The following is a 20580-nucleotide window of genomic DNA, read 5'->3' on the forward strand; positions in this document are numbered from 1 at the left end:
GATGCTGAGGGCTCACCATAACCAATAATGAAGGGTTTTTACCCTTATTAGGGACATTTAGGCTTGCCCCTGCCCTCATCCTTCTACTGCTTCCACCAAACCTTTTTTTGTACCTTTTTTGACCCAGCCAAGTGGAATCAATTCTTTTTGATTCCCCCTACAGCCCCATACTATGACAATACCCTTCTTTTCCCACAGTCTCCAAAAACAGGTAGGCAAAGTTTCCTTCCGCAGTCGTTCTGATCATTAACACCTTGTCACAGATACATCTGAGTCCCAAGCTTATGCACTATCTACCCTGACTGACCTCACTGGCAAACCTATTCCTGCCCAACCTCACCCTCCCTTAATACTTGTACCACAACTGTTTACGTCTCTCCGACTGATTGTTCTGTTCATAACAAGGACTGGTCAGACTGTAAAGATGACTTGCTTGCATCCCTTGTCGACTATGATGCATTGGCAGTTCAGTGCTACACTATTCATTCCAGAGGTTAATGTAAGTCCTACACCAATATTGCCAAGATTAGCTACCATAGACATGATCTCCCCCATGAAGTTTAAATTGGTGGAGTTTCCTGCCCTGTCCAACCATAATGACCTCTTTCCTGTCAATGTCAGAAATGTTTTGACCACCCAATCAAACACTAACACTCCACAGCCCACTGCCCTCTATATGTCCAACCTAGTCACCACCGTTAAAATTACTCTGCTCAGTTATGCACGTGCACCAGTTGTGGTGGCTCCCATAACGTATTTTATAGGAGCTGCCCTACCTGCAAGCTCGAATCTGAGGTAGCAGTTCTCAGATTGAAACTAGGCCTCACTCTGTCTGAGGCCAGACAAGATGCACACTGACAAGGTTTTTCTCTTTCTACCTATTCCAAACTGTACTTTGCTCCGCTCCCCTCCAGCTTCACAAAAAGTTGCATCATCTCCCCCAGTATCTCTTCCATCTATCCTGAACCATCCTATTTCTACTCCTTCTCTCCCCCAGTCAAATTCCTTTTCCAGTCTAAATCCAGATACTCCAATCTCTACCACTTCCCTAACCCTCCTCCTCCTCACTCTACCTGTCGCAGCAGACAATCTAAACATTCCACTCCATCTTCTACCACATCCTCTCATACATCCACCTTGCCCTCTGCTCCTCAGACATCTATTCCCTTTTTTCCTCCACATGAGAAAACCTTTGTTTCTCAGACCTCCCCAGTCAACTCCCCTCCAGAAACTCTTCAAGACATCCAAAAGTTCCTAAACATGACCAAGAGAATGCTCCACTCCCTCATCCACCCTCTAATCCCTCTGTTCTTATTTCTCCAGCATTCAAAGTATTTGCTGATATCTATCCTCCTCCTCCTCAAGTCCCTCTTCCTTCTACTCTCCCAAAAAACACCCCATCCTCTCCTCATCCATGTGCATCACCATTCCCCATTATCCTTACCACTCCCACCTAGATGTTCATGTGACTCCCTTATGTTGCAACAATGTCCTCCTGATCCCTCCCCTCCTGACATTCTTTACAATATTTCATCTTCCCCTGTTCCCTTATCTTATCCTCTGGATTCTTTTCCTAGTTCTAAACTATCATTTCTTACTGTAGTATCCTTTTGATTGTTTTATAATGGCTCTTTTGCAGTTTCCCTTCCTCATACACATTCTCTCCATTTGATCTGATTGCCCTATACCTTAAACTCTATCCCCATTTACAAATCCCTACTGTATTCCATTTGCTCTCCCTCTATACCCTTTTCACTCTATACTACAGCCTTTAACATCTAACACATCTTATCCTGATTGTTAACTCATTTTTACCCTTTTCATCTCAACTTTTCCATAGTGCTATCTGACCTTTGATGTCTAGTACATTTATTTCTTCTCACCACTAACCCTTAAAAACAAAAAATCAAGAAGTCTTCTTTACAAACTTGTGGGATAAATAATTTAAAATTTTAGGAAATCATAACTGCTGGGGCCTTTCTCATTCTTATCTGCTACTGACCATACCTGCTTTTGTAGTTGATAATTGCAAGTAATGAAACATTTTTTGCTAAAAGGTTATGTAATGTACATCTAGTTTTCATATTTTAAATACATAATTAGTGATAATAATAATGATAAATGCTATTGTTATTTTTGATGTCCATTTTCAAATAGGATTTCTTTATGGTTTTGGTACTCTTACTTTTTTCCGGAGGTTATTTCTCACCACCATTATTATGTGTATTCAAAAAATGCACATTAGTAAGAATATTTATTCAAGCCTTTAATAGCAGAAGACTGTCAGACATAGAACGGTTTTATTAATTTTCTTTACACATGGCTTCAAAAGGTTTAGTCCCATCAAGTCAATCATAGGCCTAATTACTTGCTTACTTCATTCCTTGAATTTTTAAAGTTTTTTATTTGTATTACCTTTATTATTTAGTAATGTTATAATAATGATAATGGTAACATTAACATTAATAATTAAATAATGGTTAATGGTTAAAAGCAAGATAAATGTGCTAGACATCTAAGGTCATGTAGCACTATAGTTAATGTTAGGGAAGGGTGGTTGAGTTAGTGATTAGTTGTCTAAGCTGGGCAAAGGAATTGGTGAGTGAAAGGTTAGGGTCGGGTGTGGTAAGGAGTTAGATTAGATGAAGGATATGTATGCGTTTGAGGAAAGAGAATAGGTTGTTGAAGCAGAAAGTGTGGGATGTCTGATAGGTTGGGAGGTCGGTGAAGGGAGGATAGGTGGGGGAAAGCAGAGGTACGGGTTGTTTCAAAACGTGGGCACAACAGTAGGATGTGTGGGATTGAAAGGGGAACATTACATAAGGAACATAAGGGTGGATCAGATTGTGACATCAGATAGGAGTGTGTTAGACGGGTGTGGCCAATGCGTAAGCAGGCGAGAGCAGTCTCCCAACATCTGTTCCGATGAAATGGAGCTGACCAGGAGGTGATTGATAGTTCTACAGAATGTAATTTATTAGTGCAGAGGCTTGACCAAAAAGATTGCCATCGATTATACAAGAAGGTCTTAAAGTGTGGGTAATAATCCATGGCTGGGATACGTGAGAAGCGTGGTTGATATGATGTGGACATATTGGCGTGGCGTGCTAGTGTATCTGCCTGTTAACAGCTTTTCAAGGAATGGGGAAAACAGATAAGATCAGATGGGCTTAGTAACTGAAGCCTTGATAACTTTGGGTAAACAGTTCATTAAAACAATACTGTAGTATTGTTTTAATAAATACCAATAGATGAAATTTAACAATAAGACTATTTTTTATTTTACAGCCATAGAACTTGCCTCATATAGTCAATGGACTTTTTGCATATTAAACTGAAAAAATGCCATATCCTATTACAGCATTACACTGCTTCTGTATTCCTTTCTTGGTAAGGTTTGTTCAAGATATTTTTTAGATGTGTAATACTGGGCTATCCCTTTGGTAGACATTTTGAAGCAACCTTTGTTTAAACAGGAAATTATAAGTAAAACTCACTTTGCTAGTCACAAAATTTTATAGATTTAACCAATTTTCCTTTTTCATATGACAGAGGATAACATGAATAACACTTCACAATTTGAAACAGTTCTTTATTTTTGGAAGAAGCTTGAAGAGGTCATTTACATGAGTTAAGAAGCACCTTATAAGTGTTAAAGGAACTACCTGCTTCCTTATTAGTGCAGCCAGGCCTCTTACCTGCTCTACCTCATCTGGCAAATACAAATGTCTAATTAGGACTAGTAATTACTTAATAAATAGAAGTGTAAATGTACCACAACAATCTGGTATTCATACACTCCTTGATAGTGAACCTGGTCTAGCTTTACAAATCTTGACTTTACTGTGTATTGTGCAGCTTGGATATTTATTACCCATCAAGTGGAAGTTACAATATGGAAGTATGATTTACAATATTTAAAATTGATAAAAGTTTTTTTTTATAACTATCATTCAAACATATGGACATTATGTACATAACATTAGAACATTGACTGACACAGTCATGTGTTTTCAGTTACTTGAGACTGCCAATACAAAGGATAAACTATATTAAGAGTCACTAAATACAAAATTTACAGTCAAATTTCACTGGGGTAAGTAATCTTAGATTTACGCACACTATAAATGCAGATTTACATTAAATACAAATAATACATGTATTTGTAAATGTGTTAATTAAACTAATATTCAAGTGTTTTTGGAGCTTCAATCATTTGCATATTGATTCAGAAGTGCATAATATAAGCAAGACTTAACAGTCATTAATGCATATCCTAGATAAGAAATATATTTCAAACATTAATGAAATAGGGAATCAGCTCATATATTAAAATCTGCCTAGAGTAATTATTAAAGTATATTTATATTCTAGGTTAGGTAACCTATGCAACACACATGGAAAGCAAAAAATAAAAATTAAATAAAAAACAATGGGACAACATTTTTCTGATTTGATTGCAGAACACATGGATTGTGTAAAATGAGTACATGATACATGGTGCTGAATAAAACAACATTGCTGAGAAAACATTTTCCCTAAAATGCTTCACATGCTCTGATCATTTTTTTTAATGATCCCAGTTTAATGTCTTTCATGCTTCTAATAAGTAAAATGAGGTTTTATGGAAAAACCTTGACTCATTTCATAACTGGTTTCCCACTTAACGAGGCTACGCAATGCAAAATGTTTATTTATTTATTTATTTCCAATGAAAACTTGCATAAATGTATATCACAACTGCTAGACATCCTGTCATGACACATTTCTTTTTAGTCTAGAAATCCTCCAGAAAGTCCATCATTACCCACTAGTATAAATTATGATAACAATCCCTGATTTCTCCCATAAAGAATGTTCTACTTTGTCAAATACATGATTTCTACTATCATCATATTTTAGAGGTCATCATGGAGCATGTTCTTAAAAACTATACATCAGTCTTTATGTAGAATTGCCTATCAATGAGCCCTACACTTTTATATCTGCATTACTATAAAAGTTCCCTAACTTCACTTTGTATATAAAACAACCTATTTTGTTACCTAATTTACCCCTATTAAGCCTCTGTTATCAGTAAAGTCATTAAGAGCTATGTGAGATTGTTCGGAATATTCACACTAGATGAACTGCTGCAAATGTTCACTTGTTCAATTGATTTACACAAGATTCGGTCTGCTTACACTTGTCATCATTACTTTTGTTACAAAGTTGCAGATTGCTGTTGCAGGCTGTTCAGGTTCAAGTTCTGCCAAGATGTGGCACTGATTTTCTGTTCTGCTGGCTCCCTTCTTGGCTACAAAGCCAAACACTCGGCTGAAAGAAGAAAGGTATATGTAGTGAAATAAAACAAAAAATGTGGTGTAAATGAAGAAATAAGTTTTTTATAATATTATCTCTCTCTCCATAATCATTTAATGAAAATAGAAAAGTATCCTACTGTGAGCCAACTGGAACTCCTTCTTCATTCTTCTGCGCCCATCGTCGATCATCAGGGTCTAAACCACAGTGGGAAATGGTGTTCACTGGGTAGTGACGGCGGAAGAACAGTTTTCTCTCATTGTCTGTCAGTGTGATGCCTTGTGCAGAAACCTTGAAGTGCACAACAGTTGGAGTTATCTTGGCTGCAAGCATCAGACTGACTGCACGCTTTACTGCTTGTGGGCCAGTCAGGCTTTCTGTGTCTGCAGTATGGAGATACATAACATTGCATGCTGCTCCTTGTTGCAAGAGTTGTGAAGTGGAGCTGGAGCTTCCACTTGTGCTGACACTGCTATCCACAGAATCAGGAGCACCTGCTGGGTCACGCTCAGGTAGCACCAAGCGACACGGCAGAGCCAAAGCCGTAATCGAATGTTGATACACCAATGCAGAGAGAGAACCTATATGATAAAGTAGAATTTGAAGTGAGATTAGAGCATCCAAGTTATGACAGAATAACAATAATAAATAATTCAAAATATGTAATAATAATAATCGGAAAAAAGCTAAAACACTGCCAAGACTAAACATCAGAACACTAACCAAAAACTGGTTCATTGGCGCAGCCTTTGAGTCGGACTCCTCTAGAAGTTGGCTCAATAAGGAAGTGTCTTACTAGTTCACTAGCTGGGTCACTAGATTTACTTGTGACATTTGGAGGTGGAGTAGAAACTTTTAAGGCCAAACCAAAAGCTCCTGGGAATGAGTTGGAATCTCGAACAACAAACGTTCCTGGAGCTTTGTCCTTGAGCATACTGATTGCTAGGTTGGAGAAAAATGATGGTGTTTTAAAACTTTTGGAATCTGTATAATATTGAAGTGCTTAGATATAGAATATCACAATTAAATTCTTATATTGTATTAATAATGTCAATAACACTATATGTATAATAAGCATGTTTAAGGGAAGACAATTGTAAATAATAATTAAAATATTTACCTTCATCTCTTGTTATAGTAGGTTTATACCAGAATTTTGAGATGTCTTTAACAAACTTGGGATGCGATGAAATGACCTCTGATGACTCGTTCAATGAGGTGAGTGATGAGCGACGAGACTGACTGTGGTAGAGGGAGGGAGCTGGACTGGAATGCCCATTTAACTCCTGCCGCAGCGTTTGAGATGTGGCAGGTGATGGGCTTCTCACTCCCATTTCTTTGCTGTTTTATCAATGAGAGGAAAAGAAAATAATACATAAACATACATGAATGGCAAGACAGAAAAAGAAAGGGAAATTAAAGTATGGTAATAGGTATATAGCCTTTCCAAATATATTACGAAGACATGTAGCTCAAATTTTCTTAAGCTTGATAAATTACTAGCCACACGTTACTACTATAATAAGTGTCTATTAGCATGATACTTATTAAAAGCAAGCAGGAAAAGCATGTATAATTAACTCAAATAATAATTCTTAACTGTAATAAATCAATAATTTGCATTGAAACAGGACACTGGAACATCTTCATTGCCAAAGAACCCACATAAATTATGGACAAGTAATCTAATAGCAGTATTTCCTAATCATATTACAGTATCAGTCAATTTTTCAGTGTGTTACTAATGGTAGCATGCAACCTTTTTATAAATATTTGTGAACCATTTGCATGACAAAACTATAAATCTAAAAATGTGCAACTACAATATAATTTCTTTTATAGTACATCTGTTTTATCTATATGCAAATATACATGTATACACCAGTCTGTATGTACATTAGCAGACAATGTACTTTTACATCAATAATACATTAAATCTTCATTCATACTACTGTACACACATACAGACATATGTGAATGTACATGTTTTTGTGTATATATGTGTGTGTGTGTGTGTGCATGTGTGTGTGGTGTGAGGTGTGTGGTGCATGTGTGTGTGTGTGTGGTGTGAGGTGCATGCATGTTTTTCATAAGAAAATGGTTACATTCTTCAGTGACCTGATCTGTATCTTTTCTGAGTGCACGTCTCATTACCAGTGAATATATCTGTACAGGCATCATCTTACCTGATTGTAATACATTAATACATTACAACGCAAGGTTTAACCCTGAGGTACTGAATTCACAAAGACCTATCCAAAAAGCTAACCTGGGAAGCGATGCAGACTTTTTGACGATCGGTCGGGACGAAAGAGAGGACAGGCCAAGATGTGCTCTTCTGCTTGGCATCCATTAATTCAACATAAATTGCACATTTACCAACATTGATTTACAAACAGAGGATAATGTCCAGGTCACCGTTCACATTTTTTGTCCATTTTTTTTTTTTTTTTTTTTTTTTTTTTTTTTTTTTTTTTTTTTTTTTTTTTTTCCAAGAAAGTAACACTCCCATGGATCAGTGTCATTGTGGGTTATCATGGGTTAGTCATGAAGATAATTATTTGAATTTTGTAAATCATTATATACGGTGCACAAGTTCATTGTTGTTGCAGGGTAGGCAGCATGCACATTTTGCAAAGTCCCATTGTTAGCAGCGGCACAGATTGTCAGTCGCACCAATTGGGTCAGCAAGGTAGTTAGGAGAATCAGTGAAGAGAAAGAGAGAGAGAGGGGGAATAATACAATTCAAGATTAGAAATTATTCTGTTTTTAAGGTCATTATCTAAGGAATTGAACACTTTCACATTCACAGAAGTAAAGAATTCATGATAAAATTCAAGCCACTTAACCTGATACACTTTGGCATAAAGCTTTTTAAGCACAGTGCTGAATTTGTGATGGTGTGTGGCCAAATTTTATCATACGACTGAACATCTGTAGTTGCAAAAGGGTTATATAAAAATCAAACAAACAAACCATTAATGGTTGTGCAGTTGTGAAATGTGACAAGACATTAATTTGGAGCATCAAATGTACAAACAATGAACTAATTTATTTATACGATAAGAAAAACAAAAATTGACAACTGAATTGTATACTGAAACACATCTACGCTAAAATCACTACATACTTCAGAATTATGTCCATGTTGTGCAATTTTTCTACTCAGTACACAGATGGCCAAGCTTTAGTATATTATTTGCTTCAAATATTATATACACATACATTGAATGTCAATATTCAATGGTTGTCAATATTTGTTTACGTTTTGTGAATTATATATAACCACAATTTATCTAGAATATGAATTGTAAATGTAGAATAATTCTCTCAAAATACAAAAATGAAAAGCAATTTTTTGGTGCCTTAGTACCAGCAAAAATAAATAAATAAATAAATAATAAAAACAATTAAAAAATTTAAAAAAATATTTATAAAGACTCAGCTGCTAGTTCAGGCAAATGTTTGTTAATAGAATGCTAGCAAGCAACATCTAAATATTCAAGCACATCTCTATTTTTTTCATTCATAATGGGTTAAACAAACATAATTGAAAAAATATTATACAAATCACAGCCACACATGCAGCACTTGGGCCAGAAAAAGGTGGGAGAAGTCTGGTATTAAAAACACATTAACAAAAAAAAAAAAAAGAGAAAAAAAGAGGGGGGGAGCACAAAACAAAAAACAAGCAACAAAAACAAGTGAGACTCACCGTTGCATGGTTGGGCTTTTGGGAGGCAAACCCTGGTTCAAATATGGAGTTGTAGGGGTGGCAGGGGGGAATCCTGGCGTGATGGGACGATTTCCACCGTAACTGCTCTCTGTGTCGCTCTGCCAGGCACTGTCATCTCGGCTCTGGAGATGGGAAAGCTGTGCATTATTACTATGATCATGTGGGTTTTGAGGAGACACCTAAAGCGTAATAGAGGATTGTTAATACATAAACTGAACTGAAAACCAACCAAATATCATTATGAGAGTAACAAAAGCAAAATATGGATAAGCCTCTATTATTTACTACATGATGGTAATATATATTGAAATAAAATGTTAGAAAACTCAAAAATGCAAAAAAATGCAAAAAAAAGGAATAATAATAATAAAAAAAAAACATGCTAATAAATATACATGCATCTAAATACAAACCTTGATGCCTATATTCATGTAATTCTCTTATGTCATGCTTTTAAGAGGCCTTTTTCTCTAAACTGTGCAGCTTGAAAACTTTGTGCTCTTGGCAAAGAGGTAGTAGCAGAAATATGCCAACACTAAAACAAGGAATTCCACACATATTAAGCACTACTAATTAAACAAAAACTTTCCCAAATACATTATATTCTTATCTGATATGTAATATACATTTCTTTTGAAAACCTTTGATACTGGTATGTCATTCTTCTTTGAAGGACCTCAAGATGTATGTTGTACCAAGGTTACTTAATGCTTTTTAAGTGTATGTGTAACTACATATATAGCATAATAATTACCTAATTTTACTAGGCTAAAACTTATGTTTAACAGGTTTTAGTGGATTACCTTTTAACATCTGACAAGCTCTGCCAACAATATTATGGAATAAAGTTCCCTAGGTAACAAGAAAAATTACTACCCTACTCTAAATTTCATGTAATAATATGCAAGTAAATACTGAATTATCCTAAACTGACATTAATGGCATTGCCCCTATACATAAATGCTCACAGGAGTAACTACCATTTGGTAGCTAACCTGAGATGTTTGAGCCGTTAGAACTTCTCGTGACTCAGCAGTAGTGGTGACAGCAGAGGTGGTGATGACAGTGGTGGTGCTGCTTATAGGGTTGGGCGGTGAGGTAGAGGTGGGAGGGTGAGTGGGAGAGCCCAAACTGGCTAGTGTAGCACTCAGGGCATCTAGAGAGTCGAGTCCCTCCTGCAAACACCACGCAACTCATGGTTCCAAAGTCAGCATGCAATACTTGGGTGCCCACAGGAAGGCTAAAACTTTACAGGATAATCTTTATGGTCTTATAGCAAGTTTACTTCAGAAAGCATTTAATAATGATGAAACAAAAACTTTTACTAATCACAAAAGCCACAGCACAAAAAATAAAACATTTTACATTTAAAATGTATAACATTTTATTTCCAGCACTTGTTATTTTCTCAGTTTCTAACCTTCCTGCACTGGCTAATGAACAGTCAACTGTATGTTCATTTGTCAGTTGCTATCATTATTCAAGAACTATTAATAAAAATCCTTCAAACAAAAACATGTTACTGTTTGGGGAATTGTCAGTATGTCAACTGGATAAGTGGAAATTAGATTTTCAGAGAAGTATCAAAACTCTAAAAAATATATATAATTTCCTCTACTCAAATATCAATCAAACATTTCTCCTTGAACTACTGAAGATTTTAGAGAAATTATTAGTCTTTGAGCTAGAGAAAATTCACTTTCAGTTTTGTCTTCACCTGTTAGCACATATATTAAATCAAAGAAGTCTAAATGTAAGTACTTCCTCAATCACTCATGTTAATCCAGAAATTACCAACACAATTACTTTTAGGACAACTTTTAACATAGACAGTATACCTTTTATTACTATACCTTTCTTTAGTCAATGAAAAGATTTTGGTAGGAACAAAAGAAATTAATTCACCTAGATGATTACAAGGAACATCTTATAGTTGTATTCTTTGTCAATTCAAAATGACTAAAAAGCTTTATATGATATGATAATCCTATATATCACCACAAAGTAATCTCAAATAAATTCATATAACATGCAATACATCTAACTAAATCTAACTTTAAAAGTGTTTTCTTGTATAGAACTACTGCAACTGATGCAGAATTAAAGGAGATTGTAAATTACTTTCATCACATGTTGATGTTCAACTTCATAACTTACATAAACTAGCTCCTATTGCAGATACTAATTAAACACAACTAATTACATCTTCCATTGGAAAAGTCTGAATTACTTTCATTTAATTATTTTATTATTATTTCCTTATTATCTTTATTCCTTTATATTTACTTTTACAGACAATTTAAAACTCTGAATTGCACTTTTTTACATAAATATCTATATTAACTATAAGTAAGACTTGATATCTACAAAGCATACTTTTGGCAACAAAACTTTAATAGATAATTTCTATATACACTGCCAAGTGATGAAAGCCAGGTGCAATAATACTTTTTCTAGTATGTGATCTATCTGCTGTCTATTAGTCAAGTATATATCAATTACACAGCACAGCAAATACATGCAATTTCTAAAAACCCTTTTCTCATTTCATGCTATTCAAGGCAAAAAGTCAAATAAAAAAAGATGGGAAAAACTACACTTGCAAACTTCATGCTGTGATATAAAACCAAAAACAGCTTGATAAATGATGACCAACATACCTGATTTGATGATGAAGCAACAGTGGTCAAAAGACCACCATCAACTGGGGTAGTGGATGAATATGATGAATACTGGATATGGCCGTGAGGTGAAGTTTGAAGTTGATTTAGAGCTGATGATGCATCCTGGAAACAATTATTGAAACAGAGTTTAGAGAGAGCTCCAAATTTTGTCACTTTTGAGTTCCATGTTATGACACAATGTGGAGTAAAATTTATTGCAAGACCTAAATTTCTCACAACAAAAGATATGTGAAACATGTGACTTGCAAGGTATGAGATATTGATCTTTGAGAAGCCTTTTTAGCATGATCTTGAATCATATATCTTTATACAAGTCAACTAACCCCAGGTTCGCCTGGTTTGGCGTTTTCGTGTGCTCTTTTGACAGCAACAAAAGGTCGTTCTCTATCATGTGAAGAGTCGGAGTGCTTTCTCGGAAGGCTTCGCTGGCTACTCTGCTGCTGATTATATCTGAAAAATAAAATTTAATTGAAGTAATCACTTACACAAATAGTTTTAAAAGCAAATAGTTTACTACTGACTTTTTGCATAATAAACTAAATTTTCTTCAAGAATTTCTTAAACCCTTCCCTCCCCCCCTTGAAGAAACAAATTACTATGGATATGTTGATAGAAGGTTATCAACGTAACCTTACCTGACTGTGCGTTCCCGTGAGGCTGACCTGGTTGGCAGAATCGGAGATGAAGGAGCTGAATTGCCCCTAGCGGGGGTTGAATGGCCAATGGGGGGCTTCTGGGGGGTTGTTGGTGGCCCTCCTGTGTTAATGGTCAGAGGAGCCAATGTCTTCACTGGGGAAGATTCCCTTGAAGTCTCCGAAAGAAGTGTTGTATCACTCACATAGCCATCTTCAAAGTCTCTTGAAGTTGTCGTGCTTGTCCGCTGCTGCTGTTGAGATCAACATCAATGCTTAGATTAGATGCAATCATATAAGCAGTCTATAATTAACAAAGCTCTATACAGACTGTTTACAGAAATATACCTTCAATATATATATATATATATATATATATACACAATATATATATATATATTATTATATATATATATATATATATATATATATATATATATATATATATATATAATATATATATATATATATATATTATAATATCTATATATATATATATTATATATATATATATACTATATATATATATATATTATTATATATAAATATATATATATATATATATATATTATATAATATAATTTATATTATATATGATATTAATTTATATATATATAATTATATATAATATATATATTATTATAATATTATATATATATATATAGTTATATATTAAATTATATTATATATATATATATATATTTTATTATATATCTTATTATATATTATATATATATATATTATATTATATATTATATGTATATATATATTATATTATTATATATTATATATATATATATATATTATATGTAATGTATAATATATGTTAACTATATGTATATATATATATATTTATATGTATATATATATATATATATATATAAAAGCTTGGCCACCTTGTACAAAGTTTCTAAGCTACTATGGCTTTTAACATAAACATGAATTTCTTCCAGTTAACACCACAGAGCAACGGCTTCCGATCCACCCGTACCTGGCCCATACGAGTACGGAGTTCGGAAAGCATGCGGGCTTCGTGAGGTGCTCTCTCGGCTCGCAGCTTGGCCTCGCGTCTCTCTGCCAATTTCAGCTGTTGCATCTGCAGCCATGACAAATTGTTGCTGCCGGTGCTGCTCAGGGAGCGACTGGAAAAAGAAACGGAAATACGATTTAAGGAAAGTGTTGTTTTGATTAAATGTGTATATCCATATATATATAAGCTGTGGTTCTAATCACCTTCATGTTAAAAGATTAACAAGGAAAACACTTTATGACCTTATAATTATACTTCTTTTATGGCGACTAACCCCAATTTAAATATACTTACTACTATCGTGAAAACGAAACCGATAATCAAATTACAAACCCCTCCAACTATGGAGAACTACATGACAAGACAAAACCATTTAACAAGACTGTAAAAACGACAATCAATCAAAGAAATACACGCATACCATACACTAAATGAAAAAATAACAATACCCCTCCGTCCTGAGTGCTGGCATCACGAACCCTGGCGCACGAAAAACGGCCTTGAACAACCAAATCTCGTCCTACACTCACACGCTCCCCTCCCCTCCACGCTCTATCTCTTTTATTGCCCGCTGTACCCAACCCGGTGCCCATAGCGTATTCTGGCACCATCGCGAAAAGTTATTTACCGCCTCAGCACTCAACTGGGCCACATGTCACCCAATACCGAGAGCCCGACAGCGACACATGTTCCCGACAACGAAACAGGTGTCCACCATGACCTCGAAAGGATCGCCGCCCCGACGTCCCCCCCCCCCTCACCTCTCACCTGTCTTGGGAATGAGTCTGGGAATGCCGTTCCAGGGGTCACGTGCCCAGCGAAGGAAATCCGGGTGGGCATGTTAGTTAAGGTGCATTTTTCAAACCTTATCACGTCTTGATCAAGTGCGGTTGGTTTCTAAGTGTCTCTCATTAATGGTTTTAAATTAAAGACACAGGTATATACAAAAAATCATGATAGGCCTATCATTAAACATAGAGGTATCTACGAACTGGCTTAATCTTACGGAACATTAGTGCAAAGCGTATTTTCGCCATATATAATACATAAGAAAATTACAAATGAACCCGGATCGCACTACTACAAAAAATACCAAAGAAAACTTGCGACAACATTTTTTCAACAGTAAAAAAAACTAGGCCGATCTGATGAAAAAAGAAGAGAAAAACCGGAAACGTATTCTAACAGTGGTTTACATTCGAAAGTCCAAGGATGGTTTCTCTCAGCGGGTTAAAAAATGACATTGTAATGACAGGAAAGAGAGAGAGCGGATGAGCCGGGTGCTTGGAGGGTGAAGAATTCGTTGGCATAGAAAACGGGAACTTTTTTAAAAGGATATTTTAAGAATTCATCTTTTCTTGACGAGGAACATATTTCATGTGGCTATATATCTTCCGTAGTTTGGTTCACAAAGAAGAAAAACAACATTTACTTTCCACGTCGATCAGTACAGAATACAAAACCAAACAAAATAGCTTTGTCACACGACTTTTTTCAGTGTCCACTACAGATGATGGCCACAAAAGCTAACCCCGTTTTGCCACAGTATCAATCACACGCGACAAGTAGCAGATGGCAAATAAGCACGAGGGGGCACTTCCATGGCACGAAGGCCCTCCGGCAAGGTAGCCGCGCCGTGCCCGAGCGAGGGTGAAAGTAGGGGGCATTGCCGCTTCCTGGTTATTACCACGCAATCACCACCACTCACGTGACCTGTGATTATCGGTACAAAGCTGGCAATATGGCAATGAATAATTTCATCACGGAGACGCTGGCCATTTGCTTCCGCCTTTCACATCATTGCCTTTTCCTGTTCAAATTCTAACGACCGCGTCACGACCGGCTGCGTGACACGCTCGTTCACATCGCGAGTGCTAATGGCAAAAAATCCTCACCACATTCTCTCTCTCTCTCTCTCTCTCTCTCCTCTCTCTCTCTCTCTCCTCTCTCCTCTCGCTCTCGCTCTCGCTCTCGCTCTCGCTCTCGCTCTCGCTCTCGCTCTCGCTCTCGCTCTCGCTCTCTCTCTCCTCTCGCTCTCTCTCTCTCTCTCTCGCTCTCTCTCGCTCTCTCTCGCTCTCTCTCTCTCTCTCTCGTGTGTGTGTGTGTGTGTGTGTGTGTGTGTGTGTGTGTGTGTGTGTGTGTGTGTGTGTGTGTGTGTGTGTGTGTGTGTGTGTGTGTGTGTGTGCGTGTGTGTGCGCGCGCGCATTCGTGCGTGTGTTTATACATCTTTTCCTAGCCCCTTCTCTTAACTCCTTCCAACTTCCTCTTCCCCTTCCCCTTTCTGGAACGCACACTAAGGCTTTCGACAATGACCAACGCTCCGCTCGCTGACAACACCATGAATCAGCACGGACACTGACAGCATACCATTCAATCTGATGTCCTGTAGCATCCAAGCAAAGAGTAGTCTACGGACAACCACAAATAAGGACTTAAAAACAAACAAACATACAAAGACATTGAATACATGATCAGCATTACATCAATACCCTGAAATAATTTCACAACATGCAAAAGCCCAATAGCCCTTTTTTATAGGGAGGATCAAACCCTTTTCCCGATGGACCCTTTTTTGTGGTCCCTCGGCCTTTTGGAAAGGATAAGCCTTTCGCCACGGCGTATTCACTCGAAACCTCACCACACACACTACCACAATCCTCGGCCCAGGCAAGGGTACTCGACAATGGTACATTTAGTGGTGAAAAAATACATTCGTTGGATAACCTAGCCCGCGTATCTGTTTTCTGAACGTATTTGCGAATGGAGTTCCCCTCCCTTTCTACCCGCCATTTTTCTTTGTTCCTCTTCACTGATCTCCCTTTTCTTCCTCTACAACCCTCTCCCATTCCCCATATCTCTCTCTCTCTCTCTCTCTCTCTCTCTCTCTCTCTCTCTCTCTCTCTCTCTTCCCCCCATCCCTCTACCCCTCTTCCTCCCCTTCTTCTCCCTCTCTCTCTCACGTGCAAGGCCATAACGAGGAGGCACATATTATCAAGTCTTTAACTGCGAAAAAAGTGTCGCCTGATGAGCATTTGGACCTTATCACGCCAGCCCAGGAATGTGGCACTCAAAGACTCTGACGCATTCTTTCCATGAGTGACAATCAAGGCTCCTTCCTCTTGCATGGAATGGCAGCTGGCACTTCTTTCTAGCGGATGCCATCCTACAATTTCTGGATGATGAATCAAGATCTAAAGACAGAATCTCCGCAATACATTCAATATGCATATATATGGGAATTTAATGATGAGAAAATTGTAGCACCAACAAAAAAAGAAAGAAAATTCCAATTCTAACCGACAAAAGCACATCCCCAGCCATTTCCTCATTGGCCTTAATTATACCTCTCAAGTGACATTCCAATTAATCGCGAGACTGATCAGAGCAATCGCTATAAACACTCAATTCTTTTCTTTGTTTCTTTTCCTCGCCTGCTTGTTTACGTGCACCCTGTCTCCAGACTTCTCTTCCCTCCCTCAGGGAAAAACGACTTCGGTAGCCTCGTCTTCCGCCCCTCGAGGCACTCCATGAGGATAGAGATCGCAATTAGGATTGATGTCAGGCCGCGCCCCTGGGAACAGACTCGAGCCCCAACAGATAAGGTTGATGAGAAGACAAAGACGCTGGATAAACACTGCGTAACGCGACACCTGCGCAGATGTTCCTTCCCTTTCATTCTTGATTCTTTGCGATCTTTGGTCCCTACACATACACAAGACTTATTCATGCCCTAAATCATAAGAACATACTGAAACAGAGGCAAAAGTGTCCACTCCATGCCCCCTCTGTTTTGTACGAATTTTCCCAGTCCCACTCCAGCGGCGAGGCAAGGGGCGAGAGGACGAGCTCTCGCCTTCCCCTCGACCTCCTCGATGGACCGTTGTGCGCCGGTAATGACATGTCGTGGCGGCCCTCGTTATTTTCTATCACCGTAGACTTAGGGCGGGCGGAGTGGCTTCTACAGGTCGCACTTCCATCCACTCTGCTCTAACGACTTCGTTCACGACTATGCTAACGACCTGCACGCTTGTAAGACCCTCCCCTCCCCTCTCCACTTCCCTGCTGCCTTGTGCCAAATACCACATCTAATCAACTTTGCGTATAACCTTTCGCCCGAGGGAGCCCCATTTCACCGAGGCTCATAAGCCAAAGCCATCTCAGTTAATGCAAGCAGAACGACCTGCTCCGCTCTCAACGGAAGGGGTGGGGAGGCCTAAATTTCAACCCCATTTTATCATTGCACAGGGTTTAATCAAGACGGCCAACGTAAATACAAATACGTGAGACCTATGACCTGCGATAAGAAGGTGGGTGATGGAGGGGGTCGCGGCAGGGCCATGTCAACACTTCGAAACGGGCGTTCCACAGCACACTATTTTTAACGCCTCCACGCCCCTTAACAGCCCGTAATCCCCCGGGCTGACCACTTCCGGCACTGTGAGTCACTTCGCCGCAGATGTATGTAACGCAGATGCTCTCACTCTCGACGTGCCCGCTGCAAAACACGCGTTAGCCCTCTCTCCCCTAAACATTTTTCTTCCGCTGACACTAAATGGTCCCCTTGAAATAGCCCTTGACTGCCACTGCACCTGGAGGACTCAATCAAAGACTAGGTGAGTCATTCACCTGTGTGTGTGTGAGTCAAGCTGGGCTTACTGGACTTTCGTGAACAACCTAGGCTTTTGAGAGCATGGGAAAGGGACAATGGTCTCGCCGTCTGTATCATTTTTACTCTCTCGGTCTCGGTCTCTCTCTCTCTCTCTCTCTCTCTCTCTCTCTCTCTCTCTCTCTCTCTCTCTCTCTCTCTCTCAGTATTCATTCATTCATTCATTCATTAACTCTCTCACACTAACTCACTCAAACACTCACTCTCTCTCACACTAACTCACTCACACACTCTCTCTCACACTAACTCACTCAAACACTCACTCTCTCTCACACTAACTCACTCACACACTCACTCTCTCTCACACTAACTCACTCACACACTCACTCTCTCTCACACTAACTCACTCACTCACTCCCTGATCTCCTCCCTCTTTCTCTCTCACCCCCTCCCCTCTTTACCCTCCCGAAAACATGTTCCACACCGCCGTGAGCGCTGGGACACCACACCCTCGGAGCGGCCGCTGCTGTCCTTTCCTGGCGCCATGACTCACACCCCCAACCATTTTAGGACACTGCCCCCCCCCCCCTTCATGATCGCCACTTCCTCGCCTTCTCCGTCTCGAGGTGGCTTGGAAAAAGGTCCTTAATCACATGGGCTTTCTTATGATGCTGCGGTATTCGACTGAGTTTCTAACGTGAATGTGTTTTGGAATTAAATGCTTGGGCTTTCGTGATGTGATACCTTCTTGCTATACCTACCGAGGCGAGTGCGAATCACAATGAAGAGTAGGACAGAAACCATGAAAAGATAACAGCAATGGAAACGAAGATGCTAATCTGAAAGACGTGCTGGAAAGTCTATATTTCATTCATGAAATCTGAACCCCGACCATGCGGCTGATGGCTAAGTGCAATTGGAAAAAAAAAGAAAACTGATAGCATAACGCTATTGAAAAAATGGAAATAAAAGAATAAATAAAAACTATCCTGTTACAAAGGATGGTCACTTTTCCGCCTTCTAATACGGAGGCGAGGCAGGATCTCGTCCCTGCCTTTCAAAGCGTCTTTTCTGCGGAGAAACTAAAGATATGCTAACGAAACACCGGGAAGATCGCCTACAAGCCGTGATATGCATGTCAAATACGGCGGGCCCTTGGTGCGAGGGCGATGTGGGATACGAGTTAAAGGAGAGACGAATGGGTGAATAAGCGAAGGGATGATACATGAAGCAATGTGTACACGAGACATGTAAATTCATCAATCGGCAATTTTATTTCTTAAGGTTTGCACAACCCAAAATTCCGCCGTCTTCATCCCAAAAATAGTCAAAAGAAGGCAGTGCCGTAGTTCTGTTCTTCAGTCACCGCAAGAAGAACAAGTTATTCGTGTTTCCTATCCCCCCCTCCCCTTCCACCTGGCCGCAAGGTATGTGTCTCACCTCCAGCCACAGAGCCGGAGATGATCTAATCACACTTGCACCCGCGTGAGGCTTCGAAGAAGAGACTGCATGCTTTCCCTCGGTGGTTGTCGGGACATTGCGAGCTACACTTTAGGGACATTGCAAGCTACACTTTATCTACTGTGATTAGCAATGGCGTGCATTCTTTTTATTAACTATTATAATTTTTAATGATTTATGTGGTTTAGTTTTGTAACTACATACCAGTATAAAAGCAATCAACGCCCATTGCTTCACGTAGCAAAGTGTGGCTGCTGCGAGATTTTTCGTCCGAAAACTCTAATGCTACCGAGATGCACGTGTAACACGACACTAAATATAAAACCGCACGCGTGAACAGTCACGTTTACGTTTACTCTGAACGTAATACAATCCTAAAATTGTCTCCACCAAACGTAAACTGACAACATCTACGGCACTCACTAGGCGACGGTAGCCATCGTAAACAAATCTGAGCAGACACTCTGCCAACACCTTCTCGACGCCACTAACAACACGACGCTACTGAATCTTCAACCTGCGCGTGACACCCTTTATATTGTGCCATGCCCCTGGCCTTCTCTACTCCCCCCCTCTCCCCCGGCGCTTCCTAACCCCTCACGGCCACCTGCAAAGACTGATGTCATACTCCCTTCCCCCCCCAACTCCCTCTGTTGACGTTGACACCAGAGGATCATGCGGTCGCGAGCTTCCGTCATGCAAACCAACAACCATCTGTTTCCTTTGAATGTCGTCGCTTTTGTGGATATTTTTCCCCCGGAGAAGACATAACGGCAAAAAATAGCCTGCGCGGCCTCTCTTTCCCTCCCCTTCGCCCGCGCATAAACACACACACACTTATACACATGTTCCCGGGAAGGTCAGAGGTAAGCGAATGAAAGGTCTGCTGGGTAGGGGGGGGGGGGAGCAACAGATCTGTGGGTATGAGAGAAAAACGGGAGGGGGGGGGGAGGGGGATTTTTGGAGAAAGATAGAGAGAGAGAGAGAGAGAGAGAGAGAGAGAGAGAGAGAGAGAGAGAGAGAGAGAGAGAGAGAGAGAGAGAGAGAGAGAGAGAGAGAGAGAGAGAGAGAGAGAGAGAGAGAGAGAGAGAGAGAGAGAGAGAGGGAGACTTGGCACTGCCAAGGTCGCT

General features: G+C 39.1%; 1 protein-coding gene across 2 annotated transcripts in view; it reads right to left on the reverse strand.

Moving 5' to 3' along the window:
• Positions 1–3575: 3575 nt before the first annotated feature.
• Positions 3576–20580, reverse strand: part of LOC119574281 (tensin-1-like) — a 314246-nt gene continuing 297241 nt past the window's right edge. For both annotated transcript variants that reach the window (XM_037921482.1, XM_037921475.1), the window contains exons 12-21: positions 13345–13495; positions 12357–12607; positions 12045–12171; positions 11698–11823; positions 10033–10212; positions 9017–9159; positions 6422–6642; positions 6025–6243; positions 5441–5882; positions 3576–5316 (exon numbers count right to left, since the gene is read on the reverse strand). In XM_037921482.1, the coding sequence (XP_037777410.1) occupies positions 5160–5316; positions 5441–5882; positions 6025–6243; positions 6422–6642; positions 9017–9159; positions 10033–10212; positions 11698–11823; positions 12045–12171; positions 12357–12607; positions 13345–13495 (2017 nt within the window). In that variant the 3' untranslated portion in view covers positions 3576–5159. The remainder of the gene's footprint in view (positions 5317–5440; positions 5883–6024; positions 6244–6421; positions 6643–9016; positions 9160–10032; positions 10213–11697; positions 11824–12044; positions 12172–12356; positions 12608–13344; positions 13496–20580) is intronic.

This window comes from Penaeus monodon, chromosome 1 (assembly GCF_015228065.2).
Source record: "Penaeus monodon isolate SGIC_2016 chromosome 1, NSTDA_Pmon_1, whole genome shotgun sequence".
Taxonomy (NCBI): domain Eukaryota; kingdom Metazoa; phylum Arthropoda; class Malacostraca; order Decapoda; family Penaeidae; genus Penaeus; species Penaeus monodon.